Source organism: Arvicola amphibius, chromosome 10 (genome assembly GCF_903992535.2).
Source record: "Arvicola amphibius chromosome 10, mArvAmp1.2, whole genome shotgun sequence".
Taxonomy (NCBI): Eukaryota; Metazoa; Chordata; class Mammalia; order Rodentia; family Cricetidae; genus Arvicola; species Arvicola amphibius.
In genome coordinates this window covers 107776219-107787916 of record NC_052056.1, presented here as the reverse complement: position 1 = coordinate 107787916, position 11698 = coordinate 107776219, and the positions used below count along the sequence as shown (strand labels likewise).

General features: G+C 46.7%; 1 protein-coding gene across 3 annotated transcripts; it reads right to left on the bottom strand.

Moving 5' to 3' along the window:
• Positions 1-3802: 3802 nt before the first annotated feature.
• On the bottom strand, positions 3803-9397 carry Hmgb1 (high mobility group box 1). Of its 3 annotated transcripts, none has more exons than XM_038345224.1 (5): positions 9260-9397; positions 7101-7264; positions 6832-6977; positions 6319-6493; positions 3803-5490 (listed from the first exon to the last, which is right to left on the bottom strand). In XM_038345224.1, exons 2-5 carry the CDS (start codon positions 7248-7250, stop codon positions 5314-5316), a joined length of 648 nt encoding a protein of 215 aa, XP_038201152.1. In that variant the 5' UTR covers positions 7251-7264; positions 9260-9397; the 3' UTR covers positions 3803-5313. The 3 variants fall into 3 exon arrangements, with proteins under 3 accessions (XP_038201152.1, XP_038201153.1, XP_038201151.1); XM_038345225.1 differs by lacking the exon at positions 9260-9397 and adding an exon at positions 7779-7934; XM_038345223.1 differs by lacking the exon at positions 9260-9397 and adding an exon at positions 7644-7772.
• Positions 9398-11698: the final 2301 nt, after the last annotated feature.

The following is an 11698-nucleotide window of genomic DNA, read 5'->3' as shown; positions in this document are numbered from 1 at the left end:
TTTGGAGCCTGTCCTGGAACTAGCTCTGTAGACCATGCTGGCCTCGAACTCACGGAGATCCACCTACCTCTGCCTCCTGAGTGCTGGGATTAAAGGTGTGTGCCGCCACCGCCCGGCCTCCACCGCAACTCTTATGAAGAAAACATTTAATTGAGGGGGCTTGCTTACAGTTTCAGAGGTTCAATCCATTTTGGGAAGAGCATGGCTGCATGCAGCCAGACACGGTGCTGGAGAAATAGCTGAACATCCTACATCTTGACTCAGAGGCAGCAGGAAGTCCATTGACTGTCACACTTAAGGAAGCTTGAGAAAAAGACCGCAAAGCCCGCCTCCACAGTGATAGGCTTCCAGCTGAACGCACGGCCCAGATTAAAGGTGTTTCCTCCAACATCAAGGTCTGGATTAAGGTCATCCAGGTTCCTCCACTAGACCACACTTCCTCCCACAGGGCCACACCTCCGAATACTGTCACCCCCTATGAGAAACCCTGTCTCGGAAAAAAAAAAATTAAATTTTATGCGTATGAGTGTTTTACCTACATGTAAGTCTGTGTACCGCATTCCTGCCAGGTGCCTGTGAGGGCCAGAGGAGGGCATCAGATCCCCCGGAACTAGAATTACAGTTGTGAGTGGCCCTTACAGATGCTGGGACTATAACACTGGAAGAGCCATCTCTCCAGCTCCATTATATATCAAGTATACAACTAAAGAGAAAAACAAGTCAGGGATGGTGCTATGCTCCCAAATCTCACATCTGAGGCAGAAACAGTTCAGAAACACCTTTAGCTACAGTGAGTTCAAAGTCAGCTTGGACTACATAGGACCCTGTCTCAAACGAACGAGTAAACAAAACATAAATGGGCTGAACCAGCTCAGTTGTTACCGTTCCTTCACAGTACCTAATTTCAGTCCCCAGCACCCACATGGAAGCTCACCATAGGTAATTTCAGCTCCAGATCTGATGTCCTCTTCTGGTTTTGATGGACACTGCACATGTATGTGATACATACATACATGCAGGCAAAACACCCATACACACGATGTATGTTTAAACACGATGGATGTTTTAAATAGGTAGGTAGGCATGGTGATGCACACCTTTAATCTCAGCACTGGGAAGGCTAAAGTATGTGGATCTCTGAAGCCAGCCTGGTCGACACAGTGAAACCCTATCTCAAACAAAAGTGTTTTGTTTTTTTTTTTTTTTAAAAAAAAAAAAAAAAAAAAAAAGCTGGTTGTGGTGGCACACACCTTTAATCCCAGCACTTGGGAGGCAGAGGTGGGCGGATCTCTGTGAGTTCAAGGCCAGCTTGGTGTACAGCACTAGTTCCAGTTGGGGCTGTTACACAGAGAAACCCTGTCTCGAAAAACAAAACACATGTAATAATAAAATTTTAAAAGCGTATCCTATGGTTCTCCCTGACTTTTTTTTTTTTTTTTGGTTTTTCAAGACAGGGTTTCTCTGTAGCTTTGGAGCCTGTCCTGGAACTAGCTCTTGTAGACCAGGCTGGTCTCGAACTCACAGAGATCCACCTGCCTCTGCCTCCCGAGTGCTGGGATTAAAGGCATGAGCCACCGCCGCCCAGCTCCCTGACTTTTCTTTTGGCACTGGAGATAGCGCGAATCTACGCACGCACCTTCTATGTTATAGTCCCAAGCCCTTCCTGCCGCTCTAGGCCTGGATTCCAGTTCCTGCATACCAGGCCCGCCATCCCTGAGGTAGTTACTCCACTGCTCTACTACTGCCTTTTCTGTTGATGTTCAGTAAACTCCACTATTCAGGGTCAACTCAGTGACCATGCTGAATGATTTCTCCTTGGCAGAGAGGTTAAGTGTGGTGCAGTGTTGTATATGGTTGGCATTCCTATGCCAGTGTTATCCTGAAACTGCATTACTAGAACACAGCAACATTCTGCCTCTACCCAAGGAATTAACTTGGCTGAACCCCAGGGAATTTCCCAAAATTGTTAGCACTGCTTTACTTAATATGTAAACAACGCACCTGACTGCTTTGATTACATGGCTATCTGAACTGTTTTGTCTTTTACCACATATTAAGAGGTTTCAAGTATCATAGAAATTGACATAAACAGGAAAACAAGCTTAAGAAACTTGTTACAGCCCCTTATTTATGAACTTAATTACTGGGCAATGGTTCACTTATGGTTTAGACTAAGCTGTGATGTGTGCAGCTTGCAATAATGCTAATACTGACTTGTGCTTGACCTGAGACAAAATGCTATGAGGTTCTTGTCAGGTATGTTGTCTCAGGCAGACCTAGATTTGGGCTTGGCCCCACTCTGCAAGCCAGACTGTTATTTTCTCTGCTGTGTGGTTCAATACACTCACTATAGCATCTGAGATTTGCTTGATTCCTTAAGTGCCTTCGGCCCCTGCAGTATAAGCAGCATTCCCTCTTCCCAAAAAATTTTTGCGGTGGGAATGGTGGTGGAAGTAGGGAGTTTTTGCGTAGCACTGATAGTCCTGGAACTCTATGTGCAGACCTGGCTGGCCTCAAACTCAGAGATCCCTCTGCCTGCCTCCCAGTGCTAGCATTAAAGGTATGCTCCACTGTGCCCAGCCCAAATCTCACCCTAAATGGAGCATACTTTCCAGTAGTTGAGAAGCTGAACAGTTTGAGATTAACCAAATTCTACGACCCAGAAACTAGGAAGTGAAATTTAGTGTGCCAATGATTCTCTTGCACTTATTCTGTGTGCACGCATGAACATCAAGGCACACATCTAAGAGAGTCAAAGATGACTTGCAGGAGTTATGGGTATCAAATTAAGATGATCAGTAACGGTGACAAATATTTTTAAATTACAGAAAACCCACCAGGTGTGGTGACACACATCAGTAATCCCAGCACTTGGGAAGCAGAGGCAGGATGCAATCTTCTGCTATACAGTGAGCTCCAGGCAAGCCTGGGCTACAAGACCACCTCTTTAAACACAACTACCAAAACCTGTAGATTTTAATCTTTTAAAGTCTATTGTGCTGTAACCATCTCAAGCTTGAAAGTAATTCACGTATCTTTTATACTGTATTATTTAAGTAATCTCCACTCACTTTCATCAGCTTAAAATTTAAGAGCCAAAACACAGTTCCAGGGGATACTGCTTGGGCACTGAGCAGAACTCATTAATTCTCAAATTTAAGAGTTTTTTGTCCTATTTCTTGATGTTAAGATCTGAAGCTGGTTAAGCAAGGCAAACTGTTCCCATTCTTAACATCTTTAAAAGGGTAGCTGTCACGACACACCCACTAAAGTTACAAAGAAGTTTCCTTGAGGCAGAGTTCGCTTTTAAATGGATCCTTACTAACAACAGATGTCCACAACGGTGGTTCTAAAGCAACAGCACACACTCCCATCTAAGTCAGTTACTTGTTCCTAAGTTGGTCATCAAGATCTCTACAGCCTGCTGCAGTCCACGCCTTGGGTTAGAGAACAAATGTGTGATCTTTGAAACCAACCCCACTTTTTAGCAAGTTTAAATTTTAAACTAATCTTAACTCAGTATTTAAAGATTACGCTCATTTTTTCTCTTATATATATGGGATGTTTGACAAAAACCTTTTTTCCCCCAGTCCTTTAGCCTATTTATCATTTTAAACTTATCATTGTTGAGTGCAGGCGAGTGCTGGTTCCCTTTCCTACATGTCTGACGGCAAGCGTTTTACCCACTGCCATCTTGGCACCAGCCTAAGTGTTTCTAATGAAAAAGCCTAACTACCAGGCACTGTTATAAGCAACGTGACAAAAAGCTTAAAGTTTTTAAGTGAAAGTCATTTAACTAATATTTAAAACCTCTGCAATTATTAGTTTATTAGTATCATCCAGGACTCATGTTCAGTATTCCTCCTCAAATTACATTAACAAACGCAAATGTAAAGAACCCAAGTCAAAATTATATAACAAACAGCACTCCATCACAAAAGCGCGTAAAATTACAAGAACGCTATTTTAAAACACTGGCACTTTAAGAGAATGATAATCTCAAAAAACCACAAAATTGCCGAATTGTTCCCTAAACTGTTAAGCAGATTAAACATGACTAATGAATGAGTTTGGGTTTTATAAAAAAAAAAAAAAAAACCAAATGGATTGGACAACTGGTACTAATATGCAAAGTTTATGGTCTTTTCTTGTCTCCGATTTAGTAAAGGGATAAATCACAATATAGGAAAATATACCCTTATTTTAATTTTAAATGTGGCATAATTTTAAGAAAAGCTGGCTCAACTAATTAAAAATACTTTTAAGCAGTCAAGTTTCCTGAGCAATCCTGTATTTAGATAGATGGGCAAAGGCATTATAGCCAGAGTTTTCATCATAGCCTTCACTAGGGCTAATGTCAACAGAGTCTTATATGGCAGTCTTGTATTTTAAGCTCACGCTTTTGGGGATACATTCTCAGGTCTTTAATAGGGGAACTTCAGAATGTAACTGCCATTACACAGTAATGGAAGCTAAGGAGAGTCCTCATGTAAGGATTAGAACATACTTTTCTATTCGTCCTTCAAGGACAGATTTTCAGACTGTTTGATCCTAATAATCCCATGGTGTAATAGAACTGATCACTCTCAGCTTTGCACGTGGGTTATTATCTCTTAACCAACTGATTACAATTTTGGAGTTAACTATGGATGAAAATGTTACCCCCATCACAATATGCAGGGTGTGTAAATAAAAGCTCTTCTAGCTAACTATATGAAAAGAAACACTGCAATAATTCGTGTGACCCAAAATGGGCAAAAGCAAAAGACTAGCTTCCCCTTGAGAAGAGAATTTGCAGACCTATGAAAAGGACAACAATACTAATAAAAAAAATTGTATTTACTTAGAAGCATTCAGAATGTCAACAAAACAGCTGCAATTTTTTTTGCAATTACAGAGTGGTATTCAGTTAACAGAACAACAATTATCTTCGTATAAGCTGCATCAGAGACAACTGAAGATGAAAAAAAAAAACGAAAACAAAAACAAAAAAAAAAAACCAAAAAAACTACCGTCCCCATATATAACTAATTTGTGCTGTGCACCAACAAGAACCTGCTTTAAATTTCCATGCCAATTTACAACCCCCAGACTGTACCAGGCAAGGTTAGTGGCTATTGAAAATACCACCAGGACAGGGCTATCTAAAGACACATTCGGTAGTGTGTTAACTATACAAAAAAAGACACTGTACAGTTTAAAAACAAATCTTACACAGCCTTACATTTCAATTTTTTTCTTTAAAAGGAGTGAGTTGTGTACAGGGGGGTTAAATGCTTTATAGACAAGAAAAAAAACTGCGCTAGAACCAACTTATTCATCATCATCATCTTCTTCCTCATCTTCATCTTCCTCTTCTTCCTCCTCCTCTTCATCCTCTTCGTCCTCCTCATCATCTTCCTCTTCCTTCTTTTTCTTGCTCTTTTCTGCCTTGACTGCCCCCTTCTTCGCTGCATCGGGTTTTCCTTTAGCTCTGTAGGCAGCAATATCCTTCCGAAACAAAATGAGAAATAACAGAAGGCAAAATAAATAACGAAACATGACAAAACCTCAGTCTCCACAACACATGAGTAGGCTCACGGCACCTTCCCAAATAATTAAAAATAAACAATTAGCAAGCCACAAGTCACGAGGTGGCAGTCTAATATTTGTATTGTTGTGCCTCACTGAGGTGCAATTATGCACCACATCGTAATTCCAGTTTATGAGAACTAGAAGCCCGATCAAAGGGTAACACTGCCACCTTCTGAACACAAAACAGCATTCCACAGGTCCACAGTCAGACCCTAATTCATGGTAGACAACGGGGTGTCATAGGATGTGCTAGTAAGCCTGCAGTTACAGTATCATCTAGAAGTGGATTATTTTCAAAATAACTTTCAAAAATTAGTTTTAAGTTTTTAAGCATTTCAATTTAGGTATAGCAATCACAACTTTCCTTCATCCTATTTATAATTACTTTGGTAGTCTTGAAATTTAATTTTTAAAATTCAAAGTGAACATAACGTCCTTGTGTATAGACAGTACAGTCATTTACAGTTACTTTGCATAACCTATTTTTGTACTGTATGCCTACCTACCCATTTAAAAATCTTCCTCCCCAAAATTAACTACCAAATTTCCCCCAAAAGCTGGATAGTAAGAAGTAAAATTAAAACATCTTAAACATATAGCATCAGCTCAAGTCACATTATATGCAATTTTAACAATGTATTGGTCCTTCCTGTTTGAAAAATGGATCTGCAAACAGGAAATTAAGACAAGTTACCAAGTACAATCACCCAACACCCGGCATTCCTTTTCATTCGTACTCTTTACCTTTTCGTACTTCTCCTTCAGCTTGGCAGCCTTCTTCTCGTAGGGCTGCTTGTCATCTGCAGCAGTGTTGTTCCACATCTCTCCCAGCTTCTTTGCAACATCTCCAATGGATAAGCCAGGGTGCTCTCCTTTGATTTTGGGGCGATACTCAGAACAGAACAAGAAGAAGGCCGAACTAAAACCAGAAATTAAATTTTAGGATTTTAAAACCAAACGCTGTCCAATTTTTACTGTTTTGTAATATAAGCACCTACTAATCTCATGTGCTGCTGAATTAGTTTTAAGCAATTTCTAAAGATACAAAAGGGATAAAAATCATAGTTAAGTGGCATCCTGTGCAAAGGAATCAAGTATTTTAATTCAAATGCCCTGGCTTATTTCTACCCAGTATGTGTTACAATTTTGACAACTTAAAAACATAACCTGAGCCATTCTCAGCCAAGAAAACAGTGGACACTCAAGGTGGATAATTTATACCTACCATGAAACACCTCAAAATAAAGCTGTACTTACGGAGGCCTCTTGGGTGCATTGGGGTCCTTGAACTTCTTTTTGGTCTCCCCTTTGGGGGGGATGTAGGTTTTCATTTCTCTTTCATAACGAGCCTTGTCAGCCTTGGCCATGTCTTCAAATTTCCCCTTTTCTTTAGCAGACATGGTCTAGAAAAGTTAATTGTAAGCTTAACACATAAATATTTAATAGTCACACACTATGATCACAGCAGCAGCAGTCCTCCCTCCTAATTTGGAAGAACTGGCTGTCAGTGTCTAGATCCCTCTTACCTTCCACCTTTCTGAGCACTTCTTAGAGAACTCTGAGAAGTTGACAGAAGCATCTGGGTGCTTCTTCTTGTGTTCCTCCCGGCAAGTTTGCACAAAGAATGCATACGAGGACATTTTGCCTCTCGGCTTCTTAGGATCTCCTTTGCCCATGTTTAGTTGATTTTCTAAAAGAAAGCATTTGGTGATAGTAACGACATTATGAAATTGACAAGCTGCAAACTACTCGGGGTGGCAAGGCAAACCAAAGTTTGTGTTATTTAACCCAGCGGTGACGACAATCTCCCATGAAAACCAGACAGAGCATTGCAAACGCTAACCAATTCCTAGAAGTGGCTAAGCCACAGAATGAAAAGACAGGACACAGGAAAAAACACAAACAAAAACGGTCCCCAAGTCTGATCACAACGTGTGGGCAGATACTCAAGCATTCGCTATCTCTGTGTGTGAATGACTGCCCAACCGGTTATTAAAACCATTTTTAAAACTCAATAAAAAAAAATTTTTAAGCCAACAAAACCCAAACGTTTCAAAAAGAAAACCCACCCTGTCCATGAGTGAATTTTTGCAGCGTCCAAGAAACCATCTGTAGACCTTAGAGAATAACAGGCCTAGAAAAGCCCAAGGAGGGCAAAAACCCAAACCACAACAATAAGTGTCCCTCGTGCAGGCGAAGTTTACCCAGCTCTCAGAACACCCTGTCTTCGCATCAAACTTTGCTCGGGAGGGCGGAGACGGCGCTGGGACGGGGCCGGGAGAGGCCGCCGTTTCCTATCGCTTTGGCCCCGAGATGCGTTTCTGCTCTGACTAAACACGTCCGGTCTGAAGTTTCTCCGAGTAAACAAGGATGAGGGACAAAAGCCACTCCTGCCGCCACCCCCCTCTCGCTGCCACGGGGGTGTCCGGGTTGCTTGGCTTTTTTTTTTGGGTTTTTTTTTTTAAACCGAGCCCGTGGAAAGTTGGGGTGCCCCGGCGCGCGCGGGAGGCCTCCCCCGCCCTCGGAACTTGGCCCGAGGCTGAGGGCCGCCACGTGCGCCCGGAAGGCCGCAGGCTCGCGCCGCCGCCCCCATTTTGTCGGCCGCGGCGCGCAGGGAGAAGCCCCGCTCGAAATGGGGGCTGGCTCCGCCCGCGGCCGCCAGGGCCGGCGCACGGAATGGCCGCTGAGCGTCTTCCCCGCCTGCGCCGCCGCCGCCGCGAGGGCGAGCGCGAATATGGCTCCTTCCCTTTGTGTGCGCGCGCGTGTATGTGTGTGTCTGTGTGTGTGTGCGTGTGTGTGAGTGTGAGGAGACTGAGGCGCGCGGCGGGCGGGGCGCTGGCGCACTCGCCATGGCGGCGGGGGAGGGGCGGGGGCGCGCGGCTCCCCTCCCCCCCGCGGCCCCCGCGCCGTCTCCCTCCGCGCGCCCCGCCGCCCCCGCACGGAGAACGCGGGGCTGTGAGGAGCGAGAGAGGGGAGAGAGCGAGCGAGAGAGGAGGGGGGGGGGAGAAAAAAAAAAGTTGCCTCAGAACTGCTGCGCCCAGCTTCCCCCGCCCGCACGCCCGCCTTGTTTTCTCTCCAGCCAGCAGCGCCGGGCCGAGTCAGCCATGTTCCAGCGAGCGCAGCGGCGCCGCTTCCCCCCCTGCCGCCCGCTCGCCCGCCGCCGCACCCGGCCCGAGCCGCCCCGCACGGCCACCCCCGGCCCACCCGCGCCGCCCTCGCCCGCAGCGGCGCCCCGCCCGCCGCCCCGCGCTCCCCGCCGCGGCCGCCCATGCAGCCGGGAAGCGCCGCCGCTGCCCGCTCCGCGCACGCCGCCCGCCTGCCCGGAACGCTCGGCCCCGGGGGCCGCGAACACGTTTTTAATTTTTTTTTTTAAAAAATATTTTACAAAAAAAAACCTAAAACAAAAAAAATTTTTTTAAAAAAATTTTTTTGCGCCAGTGAAGCACGGACGCCACCGCGGGTGGGAAGTGGCGGCCGCCTGAGGCCCGCGGGAAGGCTCGGCGCGGGGCAGCGTTCGCGGCGCCCGGCGGAGCCTCGCTCCGTGCGCAGTTCCCCCCACGGTCCCCCCTCATTTGCCTTTGTGTGGAGCCTGACCCGCCGGCTCCGGGCCGCGGGGATCCGGCCGCCGCGCGGGCGACGAGGCTGCCCGAGGCGCTCTCGCCGCCGCTCGCCGTCCCGCACTCACCGTCCGCGAGGCACAGAGTCGCCCAGTGCCCGTCCGGCTCTCGCTTGCCCCGGCGCTGTCTCTATGGAGCTCAATGTACTGCAATGGCTGTGAGAGCGGGAGCCAGACGCAGCCTCCTCACTCTCTCCGCTCTGTAACATTACTCTCCAGCCAGCGCGCCTCCTATTGGCTACCGCCAACTCACGGGGCTCGCTCATTGGCCCGTTCCCTCCCATTGTCCTGACCAGAGCCCGCGCGCCATTGGCCGGCTCCGGGGACACGTCACCGAGGATTGAAACAGCGCGCAAATCTGAACGTGTGTGTGTGCGCCGGGCCGAGAGGCTGAGGCGGGAGAGGCAGCGGCAGCGGCAGCAGCTGCTACGGGAAAGCCGAGCTCTATGGTGTCTCTGTGCCTGCGTCGGCCCCGAGCCGGCCCCACGCCCGAGCCGCGGTGCGCGCGCCCAGGACCTGGCTTCGCCGCAGCGGCCGCCGCGTCCTCGGGCCCGGGCGGCTCCCGCAGGCCCGCCCCCCCCCTCCCGCTCCCCGCTCCCGCCCCGAGCCGTTGAGACGCGCGGCCCTGGCCGGCGGAAGCCTTTCCCGAGTGGGGCGACCCGAACGTGGGGGGCTCTGCGGGCCTGGGGGCGGCCGTGCTGCCGCAGCCCACCACGGGACACCCCGCACCAGGGTCTCATGCCGTCGTGCCCACCCTGCCCGGAGGCCTAGTCTGCGCCCACAAGCAGGCGTCCAGTTGCACCCCTGTTTCTGGGTTTGCTCGAGTTTCCCAGTACTTCTCGAACTTTTTTTTTTTTTCTTTTTCTTTTTTTTTTTTTTTTTTGTCAAACACAAAGCACTGTTTTGAACTTCCCGGACACCAAAGCTTTATTCCAGGGAATTAATGCACGGCCACTGGGTTTTGATACTGGCAGCTCTCAGGAAATGTTTGGGAGGGCCCAGCTAGAATTAGCAAGTTCGTTAAAGACCTCATCTCCCCACCCCCATCCGCACACACTGGCTGTTTTCTGGGACTTGGTGTGGATTACTGTTAGAATCAAACGAATCTTTGTGATCGCTATCTTCCATTCGATCACACCACTTAGTGCATACATGTACCTGCTCTAGGATTACCAGACGTTTAGGGCTACTGTTACCTGAAGGATTAGATGCAGGCGGAGACTGCTCGGGCCCAAACCCACAGGCTGGGCTTTCTCCCACTCACCAAGCTGGCTGGTAGTCACGCTTTGGTCTGCAGAGAAGACAGTCAGGCCAGTTCCAAAGGCCACAGGCTTACATTAACCCTTGGTGAATGCACTATCTTTCCCTTTCAGAGGCAGACCACACCTCTCTTCAGTTACAACAGACATCCCCCATTTTTTTTTTTTCACTCTCTGACATCGTATATACTTCTCTACCCAACAAAGAATTAATTCCTCCAAAATGCAATCGATCCAAGTCAAAACAGACCACATTGGGTTAGATTTCTATACCACTTCCAAGGCTCTATTATCTAGTGGGTTTGCTCGAATTTATTATGCTTATTGAGGAAAGGGTTAGATAATGTTTTCTGAGCAGTGCTTTTAAATGCCCATTGTCGTTTTTGGAAAAAAGAAAAGAAACACACACTCTTGGTCTCAGGGAATATCATAGGTGTGAATGGGCAGCACACAAAAGATAGACACACAGACACACACAAACATGTAGTTGCTGGGTAGGATGGCATATGCCTTTAGTCCCAGCACTCAGGAGGCAGAAGCAGGAGAATCTCCGTGAGTTCCAGGTCGGCCTGGTCTACACAGGCCTGTCCAGGGCTACACAGTGAAACCCTGTCTCAAAAACAAACCAACAAAAGACTACTCTAGTATTAAAGACTATGTGAACAAGCATTGTGCACTGTCGATATTTAAAATATATGTTAAATTTTAAATTGTTATTCTCACTTGTATTTACCCTCCCTGCTCCAAGCCAAGCTTTTTCCTTTAGATACATCTACATCGTTTCAGACCTGTGGTGCCATCTTAGGTCTTTATAAGATATTCAATAGGGGGTGGAACCATGGTTCTTGGTTCAAAGCACTTGCTGCTCTTACAGAAGACCTGGTTCAGTTCCCAGCACTGACATGGCACCTTATATACATATATACATACACACATAATATATATGTAATCTTAGAATAGTTAAAATATTTCCATAGCATTCCACATCACTAAAGTGTAGCTTCCATTTGAATGGCACCATCAATATCTTCCAGCACTGGTCCTAGTCCTGCTGCCCACACTACTAGTTGTCTAGACTAGACCCTTGGGAGGGTAAATTAATGGCCCACAGAGAAACAAGAGAGAAATGGACACGCATGAGGTTTCCATCTGAGAAGGGTGGGGAGTAACAGGCACCGGAGTTAAATAGCCAGAGGTTCAAATCTATCATCCCTATGTATTGGATTTCCCATCCTTAAAGCAGATGGTC